Source organism: Rhyacophila brunnea, unplaced genomic scaffold, assembly GCF_057557595.1.
Source record: "Rhyacophila brunnea isolate RB1 unplaced genomic scaffold, BYU_Rbru_1.0 scaffold_15, whole genome shotgun sequence".
Classification (NCBI taxonomy): domain Eukaryota; kingdom Metazoa; phylum Arthropoda; class Insecta; order Trichoptera; family Rhyacophilidae; genus Rhyacophila; species Rhyacophila brunnea.
In genome coordinates, this window is record NW_028232806.1 from 22,074,876 (window position 1) to 22,098,855 (window position 23,980).

Consider the following 23,980-nt stretch of genomic DNA (forward strand, 5'->3'; position numbering starts at 1 on the left):
TGATTAGACAACAGAGTGTAGGTAGTAGATATTATATTGTAAATAAAACACAAAGAATAAAAAACAAATAAATTATATTTATTTAAATAATAAACCATACAATATTTATTTTCTTTCTCATCCATATTAACAAAGCGTTATTCGTATAAATACCTAAAATTAGTATTCATTATGTACATTTTAAGAAGCATACCGTCCCGTCTCGTCGCAACACTTAAAAAAAGAAAAGTGACCAATTAATTTTAAATGTGTTTGGAATTAATTTTAATTAATTTGAATCACAACAAAAAATTGTAAACACCCAATTTACTATCCTATCAAAATTACAAACGAGAGAACACATACACAATTTTCATATTCTCTACTCGAAGAAAAATCATTTTAATTTGTGCTAATTTTTTTGAAAAAATTTATATTATTTTTGATCACTTTTGGGAATCCAGACAGAAATATTTATTAAGTGATAGCGTATAATAAATAATTTATAGTAAAATTAATAGATTCCATTCCTGACTAACAAGACATTTCAAGTAAGTATATAAGTAACTAGTAGAAGTCGAAAACCATTAGTTATCGATTCTCATTAATTAATTGTTGAGTATTGAATTGTAATTTATATTATGATTTTGATTGACCCATTTGCAGAGTTATGGCTGTTTTACATTAATAAATAAAATCATTCTAAAAACAGTGTTAAAAATCTTTACATATTTTCTAGCAATCAAAACAAGAATTTAATAAATATTACAAACAGTAAAAGTGGTTATAAAATACTCCTACGTAAAATGTGTATTATAAAAATAAATTATATTTTATAAATTAAAAAATATGCAGTATAAACTTGTAGGGCGGTATAAAATAAAACAGTGGCGAAGACTCGGTTCAACACCTTTGCCTTGACTAGTAAAAATAAATTTGTCTATTTGCTAGAAACTAGCGGCACCTTTTAATACAACAAAATTATATTAGGTCTGTACGAAATAAGAAAGTTTCGATATAAAAATAATACTTAACTGAACATATTCACTTTATTCTGAAATTTTTCGAATTGAGACGCATCGTTACTATACATGTAGTACAAGTAACCCTCGTTCACCGCGACCATGGTAAGTGTGAATTCATTATATCGTTATTGATTTTTATAAAAAAAAAAATGTCCTGCACGTACTTTGACATGTGCCAGAAATCATAATACAATCAGATTATTTGACAGTTATTAACAAATTTAACAGAACAAACAGGGCAAGCAGGGTAAACTATGTTTTCTTTATAGAAACACAGGAAAATGAATGCTATTTTTTAGTTTATTACAAAGATTATTATTACTTTTATTTTATGTATGACATATGTTTTGTTAAGTTTATTAATAAAGTATTTTCATAGTTAAAATTGTTTTGTTTTTCAAATCCCCCATTGATCATGAAATTTCGCTTAACACGACTGTGTCCAAAACGTATCCCCACGATCAACGAGGGAGCTGTACTGTAGATATACTATGTGTATTGTTATTCTTTTCATTTGTTATAATCGTCAACCTTCATCCAACAGGCTGTCTTCACCACTAATATAAAATATATTTCATGAAACTGATAATAAATAAAAATAAGTAAAAATCAAAATATTGAATCCATTGAATTTTAAGTAAAATAGCATAAAAGTTTTTAAAGAAGATTATAAGTAAGACCTAAGTAAACTCTGCATTTGAGCCGTAGGATTGTTCATGAGTACTATGGAACGTTTAAATAGTACGACATATCAATCCTAGCAATGTCTTTATATGAAAATAAATATATGACAAGCACTCACAATCACGTACATATATCGATACATTCAATTATTAAGAATTTTACGTGATTATTACGCTAGGTTTCGTATAAGAAGTGATAAAAAAGATGTCAATGAACGACAATGGCCGACTGACTATTCGATGAGATGACGCGACTGCGAATTGACTTTTAGTAACTATGTATTATAATAGCACGATAACAACAATAGAATTTGAAAATATGCAACGATATAACAGAGTTTCAATTCACTGAAAATGGCTAATCTAAAGGTGCGCTGATTAGTACGCATGTCTACGGGGTCGTTGATTAACTAACATGAGGTGACCCACTCTCCTTGGGAATGCGTATGAAACAAAACAACTTATATATTATGTAGACAATATGGTAGGTAGTATTTCACTTATTAGACAAACAAACTTGAAGACTCAACGACTCACGCCAATCGTAGTGACCTTAAATAGCAATTACAAATATGCAACACTTCAGTTAACAATTCAATCATCTCAAAGTTTGTTATTAAAAATTGTAAGTACAGTAAAACCCCATTAATTCGAAATCGACGATACCGAAAATCGAAAAAAAAATTCAACATTGTTTTCGTTTCCGATACATTTTTTTCAGATTAATAGTTATTGAGATTGACTGTTATGGTTCATTCATCGAATCAGTGGAAACGGCTATAAGTAAATAGATTTAATGAATTTTAGCGAATATATCGATTTATGGCAAATTTTGAATTAATCATGTTCCTTAACGGAGTTTTATTGTTACCATTGTAAAAACTACACATCGGTCAGCTTGGTGGCTAAACTCAACAGTGTTCTCTCATATTTTCTTATTTCAAATGTCACCACTAACTATTAGAGATTGCATTAGGACATACGTAATAAGTTCCTGATTGTATTTAATACCATATTATTTTTGTTTCGTATTAAAATAATGAGAAAAGTACGCTGACATCATTATAAAAGCAAACGTCAAACTGACGGCATCGACAGGGAGCGTCATGCGCATCCTAACGCTTTAAAGCCAATTTGTCAGCACAATTATTGAGTAGAGCGGGCTAAAATATATTTTTTCCTATTTCGCCTACAATTCAACAAAAGATTGAAAATGACATTTCTCAATCATGCCAAACGTGAGCCATTGGGTTTGCAAGTCCGCACTTCTAATTTGGGTATTAGTGCTTCAAACTTGTGAATATTTGTCGACTAAAATAATTTCACTGGAAAAGCCGACAATAATATATTGTCACCAACCATTATTAGTATAATTTTTGAGTATTGTCTGGTATTTGGAATCAGGCACATACTTATTATGATTATGTTGGATTAGATTAATTTAGTCTATGTTGGCATGTGTTTAAAATCAAATACTGGACATCAAATTTGATTGTGTAAGTTAGGTTAGGTAATGTTTTAGAAACCCAAACACAAATCACCATCGAGGAATGCTACAACATTTAATACAATATTTATAAACAGAAAAATTATGACTAGTACTCGTATGCCATAAATCGGTGAAAGAAACTCTTTTAGTATTGTTGCAAAAAACCAAACAACCGTAAGAAAATGAAACCAACAAGCGGTTAAATCAATCAGTCTTGTTTTTTGGCCTCCTCGTCTTTTGTCGCTTCTTCTGCAGGAGGAGACGTAACTTCTTCCTCTTCTCCCGCTTGATGATTGACTACATCTGGCTTTTCGACGTCCTGCTGTAATGTTTCTTCATCGTTCGATGACACTTCCGATGGCTTACCTTCAGGCGATTGCGAAAGCGGGCTCACGGATTGCGAGCTGATGTTAGGATTCGAACCTGCAGATAATAAATGGAAAAACCGTCCAAATCATATAAAAAATCAAATCGTCCGTTTCTAATAAAAATATTCGCCAGGACTTCAATAGGTACGAGAAGTTTTAATTCTCACAGATTTCATTTTTATACAAATCATTGTTGAACTATTAAAACCTCTAATGTGACAAAATTTAAATTTTACAGGAAACAAAAAATTGGTTGACAAGCACACAACATGAAAGTTGACTTTCAATCATTTTGTTGTTAATCTGTGAATAACTTGACACAGCAGCTGGGGTGTGATTACAATGTAAATTTTAGGTATTATAATTTTATTAAAATAAGACATAAATGTATTAATTATTTCTAATTAAGTTTCTATAATTAATATATTATGGAATTTTCATACCTCTAAATGACTTCCTTTCTCTGTCGCTGTCCTCACTCTCAGAATTGGCACCGCTATTCATCGGATAACCTTGGGAAAAGATAAAACACCAAACAATAAATACATGCCAAACGCACACCATGCATCATAGTGAATCACTCATCTACAATGAATACTGTGATGTAGGTACTTGGAGGAAAACATAATACATATCATGATGTAGTTAGATCATTTACAAAATGTAAATGATATTGATTGGAAAATTTATTTACACATATTTTGGTTTGCATCCAGGCTAGTAGAAATACTTAATTTTCACACCCTACTTGACTAAGATTCCGCATAGATTTCTGTAAAGGGTCTTTTAAACGATCAGTTTTCCTGTCCGATCAGTCTCCGTTTCAGTCGAGCTGTCAGTTAAACTGACGTGTAAATGCAAAACTGAAGCGGCCGACTGAAATCGAAATGGAGACAAGACAGGATGGATTTTCCATCAGTTATCGTATCCATTTGTAGAGTTGCCAGTTAAATTGACGTGTAAATTACTATGTTGCCGTATTTTACATACTACTTTTCTAATTTAAATTAAAATATTATTATTTTTTCAAATATAAGAAGTACTGTATTATACCAACCAATATTTGTAGAAAGTTATTATAAAAATTATATTCATTTTTAGTGGATAAAAAATACGTAAATATACATCGCAGATTCCCAACTGAACTGTCAACCAACACTGAACGAATAACTAAACTGATCGTCTGAATACACCGCCGTTTCAAAACTGAACGGACAACAGAACTGCCGTCTAAAAGGACCTTAAACCGTGGTAGGTATTGAACCCCGGCGACTGAACCGTTTTTTTTTAAATTTCATTTCATATCGTAGGTTCTGACAATAAACGTATCCTAATTTTGAAAAATTGTAACACAACATAATATCACATCACGTAAAATGTAGATTTATTATTGTTAATGACAATATATCACAAATTATATATGAATATAAACACTAATTAATTCAACGTCTTATATGTCACCAACTTATGTGACAATTTAATTAAAAGTAATTTTACTAAGTCATTGGAAATCATAAATTGGTGGGGCTGTGTGGTTACCCTATACGCAAATTCCTAAAGTAAATGGTGCGAAATCTTTAACGTGAGACCTGGCGGCGGCGCTCGTGTTGTATCTTGTCTATGGTTTTCGATTTTGAAGAATTGTAAGTACTGAAAAACGAGAGGAGGGGATGTAGTTCTCCAAGCCGCCGCCTATCCATCGTAAAGATTTCGCACTGTAACATGATAAAGTTAAAATATAGAATATTATAATGCCTACATCCAATATCAATAACTCGCTTCTGTCGTTTTGTGGCCAAGATTGATGAAATGTATAAAACATTACAACGGATGCAAGTGAATAATCGAATTATGTCTGGAATTAAATGTTGATGGTATGTATTGTAAAAAAACATCTCACTGTGATGATGATAGCAGACATTGCGATGTTTTAATTGGTTCATTCGCTTACATACCTAATGGTCTGTTCCGAATATTCAACTTATTTCACTTTGACAACGCATTTTTCAGAAGATTCTGTGGAAGTTATCAAAATAAAGTAAGTACAGTAGAACCTCGTTAATAAGAACACGGATAATTCGAAATTCGCCGTAATTCGAAATTTTCGCAAAAAAAAATCCCTTGAACATTATTTTCATATAAAACCATACCTTTAATTCGAATTTCGTAATTCGAAATGATTTCATAGTCCTGGCATACAAAAATATTCAATAAATCATAATAAAGTACACTATTTCATGAGCCAGTCATTGAAAATTGTGACAGATTTTTCTTAAAACATCATAAAATACTTATTTTAAGAAGGTTATTTTGAAGTTATCTCAGATCGCAACATTGTCTTGTTAATTAAAATTTTCACAACTGTCAATTCATTTTGACCTATGCATTGCTTTTGTCGCTTTTCGATTTGACATAATTATTTGTAATTAAATAAACACACTTTTATAGTACTTATTCCACTTCTTAATAAAAATTTTGTACTGGTTTCGTTTCCGGTTTTATCAACTGTTGATAATGTCCCCTTGAAGAGGACGAAACCGGTACAAAATTTAATTAAAAAATGGAATTAGAACTATAAAATTGTGTTTTATTTAATTACAAATAATTAATCAAATAATACAATGCAGCTCCACCATGAATTGACAGTTAACACTATAAAAGAAATTTGACACAATATCGGCATTGTATGCATGTGAGCCTTATGTATTTTGTAGTTAGTTATAAACTTGGCCAACACATAACAGAATAATCTTAAAAAAGGTATAATTTTAAGGTAGTCCAGGCGTATTAATGTTAAGTTGATTTACCATAATAAGTTTATGGAATAGGTTATTACCATTGGATCGATCACCACTGTCCAATTTACTATATGTATATAAACATAAACTATACATCAGAAAATCAAAATTCTCAGGAATAAATCTGCTGCAATTAATTAAAAAGGAATTCAATGCACACTGAATCAATTAGAAGTATCCACTTACGGTTAATACTGTTGAGTGGTGTGTTGGCGGACATGAGAGGCGGTGGCTTGGGACGTTGCTTCCGAGCAGGGTTCAGGAAGCGGCAATAAGCGCACCGATATGACACATACTCAAATTCTTCCGGCATCGCCATACCTGAAAAACCATCGTCAGGTAATTTATAATTTAATTAATGTTGTTGTCAATACATTTCCATGCCTGATTTTTACAGCGATAAGCATCATTTCAAATAATATACATGACACATTCAACTTACAGCACTTTCATACAGAAATATAAAAGGCTCCAAGACCAAGCTCTTGAAACTTCATAGAATTGAGGTTAGTAGTACTCTTTTAACGAAGAATGATTGTTAACCATTAGTTAAACCAATTAGCTTCATACTCTGGGTCGTAGACAAATTCAAGGACCAATATGCTCTATCTTAGAGTGGAAATGGTAAATTACCTTTTTACAAAATAAAGCTGAAAGTATTGTGATAGTGGTATCATCGCGCAATACACAATAATATATGAATGTGATTTTTCATAATAGTATGCATGATTCCAAAAGACAATAATTGTGGTTCAGCAGACTGACCATTGTGCCCTTTGCAATGCGAGCAAATAAGGGCGAATCGGCTGCCGGGGCCATCTCCAACCAAATAATCAACCAAACGGTCAAAGGCCCCCGCACCGGACGCCCCAGACGAACCCAGAATCGGTCGAGGAAGCTGGTCACTCTGAAACACAACACACTATTATTGCAAACATATACATAATACAAGGCATCCCCGACTGGAATAAATCATGTAAACGAGAAGTATTAGATATTAACTGACATATTATAATGATTACAAAGGAAAGCTTTGGTCCCATAAAAAATTTGAAAGCAATATTTTGGGTTACTATAGTGGAACAAATTACACATTACAATTGCGGAGATTGCGATAGTATTATAGGGTAAATTTAATTATCGTTACCATTATTGTTTCAGACTACTCTTACATGAAGCCTATTGCATCATTTTCTCTCGCACGGCGTTGCTCTAACTACGTCATATTTTCTGTCAAATCTATTGCACTTCACGCTTAAGTGATATGTTTATAGTAGTTTTACTTGTGGACCAAAAACACTATGTAGTGCTGCAGGGTTTGCAGAGTGGGCAGATTGCACAAGAGTATCTTAAGACTTAATTGATGAACCTGATTTAATCATACTTGTCAAAGCCGAGTATTTTTGTATCACTAATGAATGAAAAATATAATATCTAATTGTCTTGTTATACTTATATTGTCTCAACGTATTATAACTAAACAACTTAAGCATGAACTTACGCAGAAGCACACCTCATTCCGTGCGCATGAAGTAGGTAGGAATAATTAGTACATCCCTGACCTCGGAACGAGTAAACATCAGTGCCTGTCCGTGAAGTCTGTTTTACACGATACAATAGTATATTTACATTTTTACAATGAATACCCCATCTCGATCGGGGTATTACAAAAAAAATTACAAGGACAAGCAGAAAAATTGTTTTAATGTAACTGAATATTCAGTTTTAGTTGTTAAATCGGCAAACGAAGCAATCGGCGTATGTATTAGTGCCATTCAGAAAATAATGCGGGAAAGGAAAGAATGAATAGATGTGACAGGTAACACATTATTCAGTTCTCCAAAAAGCAACAATGAATACAGAGAATTTAGCCGAAAAACATAAAATTCTTGCTCGGTGATATCTCAATTACTCTACGAATAATTAATGTTAATAATGCTAACCGTAAACCGTAGATTCAAGGATAATTTGATAATAAACATTGGCTTGGAATCAGATGACAGCAGCGATGATTATTATTTTTTTTAAACAGTGAGTCAGATGTGATGTCAGAGTAATGTACGATTTATGTTGTAAGTAATTTAATACCATTTCATATTGAAAGTAATTTTAACAATTTGCAACTTGTAATACAGGCTGCTCCTTACTTAACCTCTCTCGTAACAGACCAATAACTGACGAACCCTACAGAACTTCAAAAATTTAACGCTTATGTAGTCTATAGGTAAGGGAAGAAAAATGCAATGAGAAAATTATTACCTCTAATGGCTTCAATTGACCAGGAAAGGCAGCAGTCAAAACTGGTGTTCTGGCAGGAGATCCCATCAAAGCCATTTGGTTGGGACTATCTTTGGGACCCATCTGTCCTATTTGTCTTTGGCGAACCTGGCCTGGTGTCGCTACAAATAAAAATAAACAATTTTAATTACAGGTATCGCAAGCAACAGCAACATAATAGGGGATACATATTAATTTGTTTAGAGATATTGATTTCGCAAGTCAGTGTTAGATTTTTTAAATTCATATCTCGTGTGATCTTGCATCAGATTAAAAATCCCCATAATTATGTGTCCATCCACATAGTTGAATATATATAATGGCAAGCGTCTCTAAACAGAGAAACAACTCTGGGGCTATTTTACCAGACTCTCGGGTAAACAACTATAGTAAATAGAATTTAAGATGTAAATTGATCCCACCGTTGTTTTCGAGGGTGAAGAAAAGCAGGTTTTAAATTAATGCAACTTTGTAAAAAAATATATTGTGTTTTTTGTATTAATAGTCAAATCTATGTGCAAATATTTAGTGGGTTGTCACTATACGAAATTTATTTGTTGTTATTTAAATACACCAACCCTCAAAATTAAGCCATACTGGGTGACTCTCTAACTATAGATAACATACATACATATATACACCTATTATGGGGCGAACACATAAGCATCACATCACATGCTGTCATGGTAAAAAAATTTGTCTATGGTTTCGTCATTCCGTAATATATTTTGAATGATCATTATCACTATAAATCCAAATATGGAAAGTGCCAACTCGAGTATTAGTCGAACTGTGAAGAAGAGATCGAAACTGTTGTTGCTTTCGCAGTTATCTATAAACAAAATAAAAATATATAAATTAATAGACAACGAGAAGCATTGGGTCCAGCAAGAGTAATTATGGAAATTTCCGTTTTTGCGCATGTATTTGAATACACATTATTATAGTGGCATCTATTTATTTTCACAAAAAACATTTAACAATTCTAGCTTGGTAGATAAATGCACTATCGATTACCCAAACCAGAAATGTCACTTTCGGTCTTTAATTTTATCGACGTCTTATCTGGAGACGAAAAAATAAATTCAACAAGATAACAACAACAATGCTATACATTTGATATTATGAATTATTATTCATGATTCATGGTGATTTCAATTAATTTTAACAGTTACGTCAAAATTACTTATGATATTGCATGCATAGATAATATTATTTTGAATAGAATCCAACTAGCAGACCATAGATAATATGCGTAAACACCATAATAACCAAATAGAAAATCCATAGAGTAAGCCACTAATAAAATAGAGCACGTGGTTTGGACGTGAGTCGAAAAACATGCAGAAAATTAAAAAAAAGTTCACTGACTCGTGCGGTTGGTGATGTAGCGCGATTCGTGTGAGGTGACCTCATTGTTGTTCTGGCCATTTCGGCAGATTTTGCTAACTGACACTATTCATTTATGTTTCAAAATGTCCTACGGAATGGGAGCATCAGTCTGATAACATTTTAAATACCAAGATAAACGCCATTACACACTTTTTTTCCCGTAACGAGGGCTTACTGTGACAGCAGCATGTAACGATGTGTTCACCCTTAGAATCGTAAGTTCCATAGAACAGGTTTCCTCCTACAAGTGGCACCATCTCTTCGAGTGACATTGAATTATGACTATGTGAGCCTCATTCAAAACTCAAAAAAGTATTCATAATAATTATAAAATCGAAATTGTGACATAAATTGTGAAAATAAAATATAGGACAATGTTTCAAAAAATAGTTTATTGGAATGATAATAATATGGACATTATTGTACAACAATATAAGTTTATGGAGATATATTTAGTAACAATAATCGTAACATAGGCACTCCGACCGTTGGTGGTAATTATTAGGCACCACTTCCTGTCAGATTGATGAATTTATTAATTTCTTATGTGAAGACAGAAGATTTCATTATTAATGATCATCGCTCGTTGTTATACTGGGCGGACAAAAACGCAACGATCGCCAATATAATATTTAGATTCTGAAACAATAATTTAAAATATTCAAAAAAAATAAAATGACAATGGTTGCCATTTCGACTTTAGTAAGCACGCGCAAACATAATAATATGTATATACATTTTATATGAGTAATTTACTAAAACGTAAACTTCTTTACATATTTACGTTTACGTTGATTGCAAATGTGAAAATGACTATACTATCACTATTTCTATGTCATGACTGCAAAGAATTTTCAAGGAACGTACTAGCATATAATATTATAATACCTTTTACAGTGTTAACTGTCAATTCTTGGTGGAAATACATTGTAATAATAAAATAAAACACAATAATATGTAATATGTACTAGTTCCACTTATTTTCATATTAGTGATGATCGTTTTCGTCTGTTTCAAAACGACATAATCAATTCGTAAAGAATATACAATAATACAGATATTTATACTAATGAATTTTTAAAACGAAAAATATTTGTAGATATGAATAATAATTAAATGAGATTCTAAGAAATTCTTTGTTTAAAAACAAATCAAATAAAGTTATCTGGCTTATCAGAAAACTTTATAATAATCACATTTAAGTACTTAAGTAAGTTGGAAGGGAATTAATGGTCATTAACAGAAATCACTAATATTGTTAACAAAAATATTACTTACCTCTAAGATTAAAAAGTTTTATACAATATCATTAAGCAATTACATATTGATTATATTTCTATTAACATGTTAAAATTTAGATTATACTGGAGCAACATTCATCTCACGACTGTACTCGGGTAAAATCAAATGCTGCTTAATCGACGCTTGCATTCTGACGGTGTGATAAGCCATAAGTATAAATATCATTATTTTGTACATTATTTTTTACCAGTTGATAATGATTATTTGAACCGGACGAAACCGGTCCAGACTGATATGAAAATAAGTGGATCTATTACCACATACTGTGTTTTATTTCATTGATATATTATAATACTTGTAATAAAAGTAGACTTACCCATTAATTTATTTTATCAGCTGTCGAAATGCAAAACATTTTAATCAATCTGGTTTAAAAATGGCGAACATCAATATAATTCTGACACTACATATTACATTTTATTTTATTTATACAATTTCAACTCGAAAACAATTGTTTTTGTTTTGAAGAGATAATGAGATAAGATGTTTTGAAGATATCAAGTAGAATTAACACGAAATTTTAAAATATTGACATGACGTCAGTAGCGAAGGGTGAAGGTAGGCTGTTTAAATTCGACATAAATAGTGTACACAAAACTTAGGCAGACATACTTATTTGTTTTCATTAAATTAATTAAAAATATAAATTGCAAATGGTGTTGGTTGGTTTTTAAAATTTAATAAAACCCTGCTTAAAGCAAACGATAATCGATATTCGATAAAAAATATTCTTCTATCCATCAAATATCTAAAATTGTGCGATTAAATCATACACAACTTTACATATTTCATAGATAGAATATTTTTTGTTTATTATGGTTTAGGCAGGATTTAATCAAGTTTTAAAAACTAACTAGCACCATCTGCAATCTGTACTCTTAATTCAATGAAAACAAATAAGTATGACTGAAAAAGTGTAGCATGCTCTATTTATGTCAAATCTCCACAGCTTACCTACATCCATCGCCACTGCATGACATCAGTGTCAAATAGTCTCACAGCTTGAGTGTCGATTGTCTGAGCCATGGCTGAGCTCTGATTGGTCATTGTACTGGCACTGTGTCATTGCGACTTCGTGTGTGACCGTAGTGCCATCTATTTGGGTGACTGAACTTAAGGGTTCACGATAGCTGTATGGAAGATACACCCCCTGTCTGAAGCCCAGTGGCAGGTAATCAGAGGTTAGGGGGGAGGGGGGTGGGGTTTCAGATATTTCTATCAAAGCTATGAAAGGACATTAATGTTTTTATACAATATAAAACTTGATGACTGCCAAAAACATTGTAATGTCAGTGATGTACAAATTGTTCTTATCAATAAAGCCAGATGCATAAGCAGTCCCGTTAACCCAATGTATAATTCATTGACTTCCGATCTGCCTCTGGGTTGGATTCCCGATATTTTCTCAAAGGCAGGGCGGGGCGTTTCCGCCATGTTTCATATTTAAGTTTTTAATATGTAAATCTAAAGGCGTATACTTCAACTTTTACGAGTATGTATGTATGTTGTTAGCGCCTAATAACACACATCATCAAGACAACTTACCCAAAAGATTGGAAGAAGGCAGCAATCCTTTGCCAGGTATTGCCACTGAATTTGATGGAGAATTATTAATAGTTATGTCGGTGCTGCCAAACTTATCCAGAAGTTCTTTAGCCACCTGAAAACATTACAAAATTACAGATTCAATAACACCCTCTACCTCAGGGATGGCGAACCTATGGCGCGCGAGACAATTTTACATGGCACGCTGATGTTTTATTTTGAAGAGAAAAAAATGACATACCATTAAAGAAAATACAAAAGAGTTTTACAAATACCTAAATTTAAAAATAATGACGACATAGCCATGCGTATTTTCTTCGGTTTTTAATATTATTTTTACGAATAATATTTATCTATCGATGCACAAACGAAAACAATAAAATGCGTAAATTACAGATCGCATTGTATAAAAAATACCATGCAAATATTACTAATTTCTAGAATAAGCATTACGTTTGTAAAATTAATGTAAATATATAATTTATAGGTCGGTCCTTAGGCTTTATGCGTCACACATAATATTATCGCACTGACCTCATCAGGCGGCAAGAAAAGCCGTCTCGTGAACCTCTGATTTTGATCGATTTACAATGCTTGAGACCAATCAGGCAATTAAAAATGAAAATATTCAATCAACAAACTTGATGAAATTTATCGATATTCGTTCAAATACAAATAGCCGATTGTTATTTTGGCTCAAAACATTATCGCTCAAAAAGGAAGAATATATGAAGGAAGCGTGGTTAAAATGCTTCCACGATCTCTTTGCACATGGAAAAAATTATTCAAAGAATAAAAGATATAAAAAGGCTAGGAACACGGCGAAAGATAGAATCTGAAGACCTCAATCGTAATTTTCCAACTTTCTTAATAGAATTCTTAAAAGTATTTTTATTTCATTTTTTCCCTACGAAAAACTGCTCGGCACGCCAGACAGTCGAAAAATAATATTTGGGAAATTTTATCCCTGCTCTATCTATTTAATTCATATATTTTTAAAGCATGTAGAGAATATAAAATAATGAACGAGTTGCTGAGGATTAAAATACAAGTGACATTATGAGTTAGGAGCAGTAACACCATTAATATGTACCTATTTATACGTGAAAATGATTCAAACATGTAACTGTTTTGCATTGCAATTGTAAGCATTTACATACAATATGTATGCATTAAATAATATAATAATTGTAACAGACTGTTTGATATATTAATAACTTTAGAATGATACGGGTATATACAAATAGTTTACCTACCAATGGTGTGATACAAATTAGTGTTGTATTTAATATATTGTCACTTATTATTGGCAAGTCTCACTACCTAGGTACACAATGTCTATAAAGTAATACTTTATACTTATGTGCAGTTCTATTGCTTGTGGGTTATATGAATAGATTTGCTGAATGTATTAACAGTGGGTATATTAATGTACATATTGTATATAAACATTAATTACCTATATCGTGTCAGTTGTGCAGCATAGTGCCTGCAGATGCCGAAGAAAAAAAAATTAAAAGTATAAAGCTCATATCAATTAGAATATTAGCATTTAATTCCTGACTTTGCAGTATATCCCATGGGCATGGTGGATAAAATGTCGATATTATTTTAATATCAAGGTATTATAATTCGAATGTTTTGGCATGACTTATCCTACTTCAAGAATTGTAATAATGGATCATTTGAGAATAAGACATCATTTATATAATATAGAATTTACAATCACATATTCAACTTTGACGATTTACTTAACTCGGTCACCGATGCAGTTGTACTCTTTCAATCATAAATATTATGTCAACAAAAATACTGCAATAACTTATGTTATGAATTAGTATTTACCTTGTATGTCTCTGTATCCATGACTTCTTCGAGAAGTCTTTTCTTTTCGCTTCTCATATCCTGAAGACTGTCACGACTCCTTCGCAGTTTCCAATTGTAGTACCGAGTCAAACCCGTTCTTAGGGCAATTACTCTGCAATTGAATAAAACAATGAATCGTTAATATAAATATTATATTAATTTGGATTGTCATAACATAAATACAACATAAATTTAAGAGTTACATCTAAAGATGTATTTTATTTTAACAATTAAAAAAACATTAGGTAGACATTTTTAATAAAAGTCAGTCGATTTATAACAATTCAGATTATACCAAAAAATAACTCAACTCTGACTCCACAGGTCTAGTAATAACGCTCTATTGACAGTGTCAAGAATCTGCCATGATCTCCATTAACTAGAAAATATGTAAATATCAGAATCATATTGGAGTAATTAAGGCTATACACTCTAACCACAAAATGATTTGTAATCCAACAATCAAAGCATACAACCACCAAATGATAATATAATAAAATAGTTTCTTAAATCTTAATTTTTCCTGCACTAAATTTAAAGTTACCGGTATTTTTTTCTTCTTTCTCTTACGAGTGCAAGTATAGAGTTATTAAGTCATGTTTCAGTAATTTAATCATAAAAATAAAATACAAGCATTACATTTTTTTATGCGGATCAACGTCCAGCATTTGTGCTTCGCCAAGTGCCATTGACGAATTACTCCGCAAGAGTAAGTAATCCCAGAATATTGCAATAATAATTTCGAAATGAATAACAAACAAAACAAAATAGCTAAGTACATCAATAGTTAAATATTATTACAATATAGTAGGTATAAAGAACGGACCATATTCTCACTTTGAATTCTTATGTATCTCCAGGCAAATTTTTCATATTGTGTTGTTTTTATTACCTTATAAAAAAACCTTTGAAGATTGGATAAATTAATATTTACTTCATTTTTACTATAAACATATTATCAATCTTTCGAAAAAATCATATTTTGTTTGTAGAATCAAGAAAAACTTTGTTTCACAGTCATAAGTAATGTGTATAAAATAAAAGGGAAGCGCATTCGAGACGTTATCTCTTCATGAATAATGCAATTTCATATTGAATGGGACATTTGAACTTGACTACCGACATTTCTATTAACATAATCACTTCACATTTTGAGTACAGCATATTCAAAATGACCAATAATATTATACATAAATCAGAGGTTGGCAAACTAGACAGTGGAATAAGAAGTAGGGCCTTTTTTGGCACTATCAGTATTAGCCTGTATTAAAAAATATATCCATATAAATATTATGCACTTGTGTGAGTGTGTTTTCAAACGTAAAATTAATTATTTAACCCTGCGAAAATTGCAGAGAATGATTTAATGGCATAATTTTAGATATTTTATAGATAAAAGAACATTTTTTATGTAATATCTATTATGGTTTGCTTTAGGCAGCGTTTAATTAAACTTTAAACACTAATCAACACCATCTGCAATTTTGTATTATTAGTTCAATGAAAACAAATATGTATGACAAACAAAATTCCCTTCCACCCTTTGCCACTTACAGATAGTAAATAATAATATACTCTCAGATTCACTAATACGTTTTTTGTATTTGTGTCAAATTCATACATATAAATCTTATCTCTATGTGACAAATCAATGTCACCCAATTTTAAATTGAGAAGTAAAAGTCAGCTGGATCATATTATATTGCGGTGGATACGTCATATTATTGTGTCAGTAACATGATACATCAATACCTCCTCTGTAAGGTCATTAAAACTAAATCAGTGTGTTCCAAACTTTCAACTTTAGAGGCATTGATTTTACTGGTGCACCTCTCTTCTGCACGATTCTTTTACAGTTTTATTTTATATTACTTTTTTGGAATCATTTGACACCGAAATCGATACACTTTGACCGATACTAGTGATATTTTTCATTCACGCAGGATTTAATTGAATTTTTAAAACCAACCAACAATATCTGCAATTTGTAGTCTTAATTTAATGAAAACAAACACGTATGACTGACAAAGTTTAGTGTGCACTATTTATGTTGAATCTTTATTTTAAAGAGAACATTGAAATGCGTTGGTACCATAGTTTGGAAAGTACTGATTCAGATAATATCATTTAATGCATTGTACAAAAAACGAATGTTCTGAACTTTGATATCAGATTAATATTGATAATATCAGTAAACAGAAGTTACTATACTAGGTAACGATACACCATCCTAAAACGAACAAATACGGCTACATAAACGCATTCGAAAATCTAGGTCTATCGATTAATAAAGATTTGAAGTCATTCATTAATGTTTGTTATGATGCATGTGATATTGGGAATAGCTAACTTTTATCAAAATACGTTGTCGACATTATCAATCTGAAAAATTCTGCCAAATGTACAGTATGAACAACAAGTCGCGCACCATAGGGATAAACTAATTAAATATAACAAATATTATGAAATCATACGCTAGTGATCCTTAATCCACTGACAACCCTGGTATTTAATATATTAATATAGTTTTGAAAATATAAATTTTTTGTGTAATAAATTTTAATTATCATTGTTTTATAACATTATTTTTATGCTGGAACAAATAATTCATAGGAATCCTTTTCTTTCAAGTGCAAACATAGAGTTTTTAAGTCATGTTTTTGTAATCATACTATAAGTACAACCAAACGTGTGAAAAAATTTATCTCAGGTTGATCTCATGTGCCTTTGCTATCACTATCTGTACTGACCAATGTGGGCGAAGTTTTGCGGAGCGAATTTATTTAATTGTAGATAATAGTTATGAGGTAGTAATTCCGATAGTCGACAGATTGATCGAGCTTAAATATTGGGACCATACCTAAATAAGATTTCATAGAAATAAAAAGGATTTCAAGTTATACACATTTATATTTTTATAAAAATCGATGTTTTTTAAAGTAAATATAAAAAATATTAAAACGATGAATTAGTAAAAATCTACATGAGAAAAAATAGAAAACTTAAGGGGGGGCATGCTCAGCGTAGGTCAAAATGGAGCTTTTATTGCATTTTCAAACCATGATCCTGGACATTCCTTAAACGTTGTAGATAATCTATTTATATAATTTTGAAGCCTTATTATCCTTTATATTTATTTTAAACATTTGATGACTGCATAAAGTATTTTTATTACATAAAATAGTATTATTTTAAACCTCTCGCTCTAATGTTTTAGAATATGGTCATATTTCGATACACGAATGTGCAGTGGTGTTAAGATTTTTTATGGTCAAAGACATAGGCTTATAATAATTAGTATCTTTAGAATTATCTTCAAATGTGTTAATCTTGCCTATTTTTTGAATAATAAAATGCCTAATTCTTGTCAAATTTGGGATCACAGAGATTATCAATATAATTTTTTATCGTAAATATTTTACTAAAATTATCTCGTCATAAATTATTCTAATGGTTTTATAAATGCGTTTAAAAATTAATAAAAGTAAAAAATCTTAACACCACTGCACATTCATGTACTGAAATATGACTATATTCTAAAACATTAGACCGAGAGGTTTAAAAGAATACTATTTTATGTAATAAAAATACTTTATGCAGTCATCAAATGTTTAAAATAAATATAAAGGATAATAAGGCTTCAAAATTATATAAATAGATTATCTACAACGTTTAAGGAATGTCCAGGATCATGGTTTGAAAATACAATAAAAACTCAATTATGACCTACGCTGAGCATGTCCGCCCTTAATAAACTAAATTTTAATAATAAATATGAACATAAAAATAATGTAATAATAACGTAACTTATGACATAAATATGTAACAAATTCACATTTTTTTACAATTGTAAGTTTATCTTTGAATTAAAAAAAAAATCTTTTTAATGTTTTCAGATACATACTTATTTATTAATTAATACAGTTGAAATTGTAAATTATCAAAAAAAAATCTCAAAATTTCAAGCTTCGTATTTTTCCGGTTGTCTGTTAGCATAAGGATCCCCCTTAATTATGATTTCATAATTCTGTTCTATTCAATTTATATATCAATATGTTGTATACTTATAGTGCATAATGTATATTGAGCTATACAATTATTATATGATTATCACCGCGTTCATGGCAAAACCCTCTTATCAGAAAAAAATATGAAATTGAGTTTTTATGGCATCGAATTTGTACTCTATATCAGCAGGCAAAATATATATGAACATATTTATATAGGTAATGATTTTCAATTCATGTTTTTATGGTAAAAAAATAATTTGTTTTATTTTAAACTTTTCATGTTTGCATGATGGCATGAGGTTTTGCTGAGGAAGTAATGATATACTGAAGTGCACATATTGAATTTTGTAGCTTTTCTCGATAGGAATTTTGAGGTCTGGAGTCTCAAGTGGTTTTAAGCCTATCAGTATTTATTTTTGTATTTCAATGGAGTATTTATACACCCACAGTTTTAAGTCAACTATACAAAGTTAAAAAATTATCATAATTAATAAATCCATTATCAAATAAGTAGATATTTGAAAAGGTGTTATGTTTTCTTATATAAAATCTGTTTGCACAAAAACATTAAAGACACTCAACAATTTACTTAATTTTCTGTAAAACATTGACACAAAACCAAAAAACTGCACATTCGTTGAGACAATACAAAACACGAAGATATTTCTCAATGAATTTGGTGATTTTATGGCAAAGCATCCGTCTTCGAATCCCCATATGACAAAAATCAGTTAAGATTATCTCAGTCTGTGGAGTCTCACATGTTCCGCTTAGTAACAAAAGTAGCATTTAACTTTTTTATACACATTTGTCAAAAATATATTTTTAAACATATGACATAAAAGGCCATTCAACCAAATTGAAGATGACAAATCGTAACATTTAATAATGCAACCTTTACAAGAATTTTCGGGACTAATTTACATATCTGATACCGTCGCAGTAAAAAGCAACTACTGGCAAAAACATAGACAACCAAACATTATAAGTGAGTGTAAACAATTCAGAAACGTCATCAATTTAAAAGAATTAGATTTGCAATTACAATAGCGTTTTTTTTAGATATCTATCTTAGTATATTATAGTATAGATTCGTATCTTAGATATTTTTACTATTTCCACTGATGACATACAAACATAGACCCACCTAACAAATCCGCCCCACCCCGCACCACACTCGGTGTTAATCTAGTTATTCAGGAGGCCTCACATTTGACTGTGAAGCAATGGCAGTTTTTTATGCTGGGAATTTCTCTGAAGTCACTCAATACAGGGGCCACTGGTGACAACACAAACATAGACCCCCCAAACCAACCCGCCCCACACCACACTCAATCGAGCATATCACGAGGCCTTACGTTTGTTTATGGCTGGGAATCTCTCAGGACCAGATACCCAAGACTAAGATCGCCACGCACTTTGCTTTGCTCACGTGTGCTTTGACTGAGTTTGCAAGACTTTCTAAAGAAAAGTGCCCATGGGAGAAAGAAACACGGTGAACTAACAAAAATAAATGATTCTAATTATTTTACTTATGTAGTACAAAAAACAATACGGGCATACAAAACTAGGTGGAGATCTTCACGTCCGCAATAAGACGCCGCCAATGTTGCCACTCCACCACTTATGAAATTCCACCACCGGTGAGAGTAAGTAATAACAATCAAAATAAAAATGAACTTACACAATTGGAAATACGAGTAGGGGCGTTGAATATAGCAATCCATCTTTCCAGCCGCCAGGCCTGAAGTACAAGTACGCCAGTAAGGAGGCGAGAACGTAGAGGCCCACAGACACCACCATGAGATTCCCAATGAGGCGCTTTCTTCGCAGTTCAGTGCTGTGTCCATACTGTTCAGCTGTTTTTATTTTCTTCTCGAGTAGCTCTAAAGTGTCTCTAGTATTCTTTTTACGCTGCAATATTAATTTTAACATTCGGTATTGGTTGGGTACATACATACTTCACATAGTCCCGCTAATTGGTTGAATTGACAACCCGGGCTGTATGAAACGAGAAGACTCTTCAGAGAAAATAAGTGTAATAGAAAAATAATAATCGGTTTCAAAAGCTTACTTAATTCAATGATTGATATATTAATAACGACTTCATATCTAAAATAGATAATAAAATTTGTTGAATAAAATAAAATATTTTATTAAATTATAAGTAATTGAACAAATAAAATACATATTAGAATTTACAAAAAAATTATCTATAGTCATTGTAAAGACTACAAATGCTTTTGGCTTGTATTTGGCCTAGTGGAATTCTTTGTTGATTAAAGTTTTCGATCCATATGGATAATATGCGCTTCATGTTACTATTGGAAAGCTTTTGGTTTTAGTCATTGTTTTTGATAAATAAGACGCCGTAGCTACACTATGCAATTTATTTGATTCGTCCACTCTCGTCCACTTTTCCACAACTTGTTTGGCAAAGGATTATAACTCTTCAAGAAACTTAATCATATAGAGGTTTTGTTTTAATATTAGCCACTTTCTTAGTCAATTGTTTATAAAGTGAGTGATTATAATTATTCTAAAATGTAGTGTGGTTACATTTTGTGTTTTTATTGAAAATTTTACAAATTTTAAAATATTTTATTGTTTTAAAACTGTTCATAGTCGAAGAATGTGAGGCATTATTGCATTTTTACTGTACTGCATTTTTTAAGTATTACTACATCTATTTCTCATAATGGCCAAGCGGTAACGTGTCAGCTTGTAATGTTGTGGGTCCCGGATTCAAATTCTGAGTCTGGAAAATTGATTTGGACCCAGAGTGTGGACCCAACAGGTTGAGCAAGTGGTTAACATCCGTTTCTCAAAAATAAAACAAAAATCTATGGATTCGGATCGGACATGGTTAAAAATATATTTTAAGTTTTATAAACTTTTTGTGTTTTCTTCCCATACACACATAAGTACTTGGTACCTTTTGTGAATAATCATATCCAGGAAATGATGTTTACAGGACTACAGTGCGACTTCTATATTCTGGCTGACATATCAAAGCGTGGTATGTTGTGTAAAAGGACAGACAGCGGGGGAAGGGCCATAGCCTTATGGTGGAAAGTCCAAAAGAAATTTTTGAGACTCCTTTACTTTCGGCTGTACGGATTGACTTTCTCTTATGTATGCTTACATACTGTAGCTTAAAATTTGAAGGGATCTTTATTTAGCTACATATTTCTTCCGACTTATATGCGGTGTAAATGTGGACTCTGCTATTTTTCGTGGTATTAGCCTCCATGTCTCTGATAATTACCTTAGGAATCGAGGGCATCCGTTGTTTGTTCTCGCAAGGTGCAGAACTAACCTGCCATTAGTGATGCCAATTGGGAGAGCAATAACCATGTTTAATGAAATCGCTTCGGATAGATATTTTTATTTTTTTTTTATTTATTAAGGAAACAAATAGTTACATATTGATTACAAAAATTAAAAATATAATAATGAAAAGTTATTGGAACCAGCAAAGTTTCCATGTATACATTATTCTAATATGGTTAAGCCTAACGAGATAGAGAGTAAGAATAGCATAAATATAAAGAAATTACATGAGAATTCCACTTACGTGAGTGTAAATTCAGATGGACGTTGTTTTATGGGTTTTTAAGATACGATCTGTCAATAGTTCACTCTCTGTGCTTCCATCTACTTTTATTTTTGTTATTTTATTTTATTTCTTTTCTTATTTTAATTATTAACTTATTGTATTATTAACTCACATTTCTCTGTATTTTTATTTTAAAAATTGTTAACACTTATTTTATGTCATGTCGTGAACGCTTTGAATTTATAATTTGTTGTGTTCATTATATGTAAAACAAATAAATTTGATTTGATTTGATAGCTGATGTCTACGTGAAATAGAGTGGGGGCTTATAGAAGTGTGGGGAGTGTAGAGAAGTGACGGGACTTATGGATATAATAATATGTTGAAATAGCGGGTGACGGGAGTTTTTACTTAGCCAGATGATTATGATGACATGTCAACCAGAAAATAAAGTTGTACAATATTATACTTAGGTAATTTAATTTACAAGATTAATATGACGGCGTTGGGATGCGGTTCAATATTATGGGTAATAAAATCATAACTACTCGCACGTAATTTGTTTAATTTTGTTTGCCGCGGAAAATGTCATATAGGTACATAGGTAACTAACTAATTATTTGGCCTATTTTTTACATAGTCTATTTGAGGAATGAAAATATTGATTTTATAGAATTTAGACAGGTATCTACAGGTAGACAGGTATTATTAAAGTGGCTAACAAAGTCAAATTATCAAAAACGGAAGTATAAAAAGATTTGTTCGAATTATTCTATACCTACCAATCCATTATTCATATTTTACTACTGTCGGTTCATTTTCCTTTCACATTTTTGTGATGGTTATGATTTCGAAAGGGAAATTGGAATAAATCATGTAGCTATGAATCTGATAATGTTACCTAGGGCAATCATTTTTAATTGCTGTATTAAATTGGCAATAATAACTTTCCAATTATTTTTTTAATACACGAACATTAAACTTTGAACAAAACGATTTGGAATACAGTAAAAACTGATGAGTAGGTACATTATTAGATTTTCATTCTGATTCATATTTATTATCTTTTAATTACTTAATAATTATGGTTGTGTTATTTATTTAGTGATAAATTGAAAAAACATAGAAGAGGAGGGAAGACATTATTGTATTGTAGGGGGTCTCAGTAGAGGAGAACTTTTCTTCTCGTTTGAATATTTAAATTTAGAACTCACCCGAAATCGTGATATAAGTAACCCCATTTCTGCAACAAAAAATGTCAACCTGCCACCAAAATTTGGCTGGCCGTCTGCGGGTCGATATTTTCAATGATAATCAATTCACTTTACACGCTGAAATGCTTATTCTATAAATAAAATTGGCATAATTCTAGTGAGAGGTGACGGCACCTGACAGCTAAAATTAGTCATCGAACGACCTAACCTCACAATCTGACACTGCCCGGCGGATGTGACAGTGACAGGCGGAATGCAACGTAAAACCTCGCACAGCCACGCAAACTCGCGTATGAAACGATCGGTTTTTCTTTTATGGCTTCGTTGCAGTCGATCCGATTGTGTGGGCGGCGTTGTTATGTACACAAATGGTAAAGTAATACGAAAACTGTATCAATTTCTAAAAAGGAAAACATAACACAAAAAATGTCGTGTCAACATTTTGCGCAAGCGCATTTCCAATCCAATTTCTA

At 31.4% G+C, this 23,980-nt stretch overlaps 2 protein-coding genes across 2 annotated transcripts in view; one reads left to right on the forward strand and one right to left on the reverse strand.

The window, feature by feature from the left end:
• LOC147075037 (endoplasmic reticulum metallopeptidase 1-like) overlaps positions 1 to 23,980 on the forward strand; it is a 426,619-nt gene that overhangs the window by 134,801 nt on the left and 267,838 nt on the right. The window lies entirely within an intron of this gene.
• On the reverse strand, positions 1,045 to 23,972 carry Lnpk (zinc-ribbon metal-binding protein lunapark). Its single transcript, XM_085942834.1, has 9 exons — positions 23,508 to 23,972; positions 20,419 to 20,648; positions 14,704 to 14,836; positions 12,859 to 12,973; positions 8,602 to 8,741; positions 7,108 to 7,249; positions 6,529 to 6,663; positions 3,988 to 4,056; positions 1,045 to 3,599 (listed from the first exon to the last, which is right to left on the reverse strand). The coding sequence occupies exons 1-9, from the start codon at positions 23,532 to 23,534 to the stop codon at positions 3,385 to 3,387; spliced, it is 1,206 nt and encodes a 401-aa protein (XP_085798960.1). The 5' UTR covers positions 23,535 to 23,972; the 3' UTR covers positions 1,045 to 3,384.

What these genes read in the sequence shown, in the direction of transcription:
- Lnpk (XM_085942834.1), bottom strand. Translation starts at nt 23,534, where the DNA reads ATGGGGTTACTTATATCACGATTTCGG. An exon ending in TGGATACAGAGACATACAAG is followed by an intron (nt 12,974 to 14,703) that starts GTAAATACTAAT and finishes TAATGTTTTCAG; the next exon opens with GTGGCTAAAGAACTTCTGGA. An exon ending in AGAAAGGAAGTCATTTAGAG is followed by an intron (nt 3,600 to 3,987) that starts GTATGAAAATTC and finishes TATTATCTGCAG; the next exon opens with GTTCGAATCCTAACATCAGC.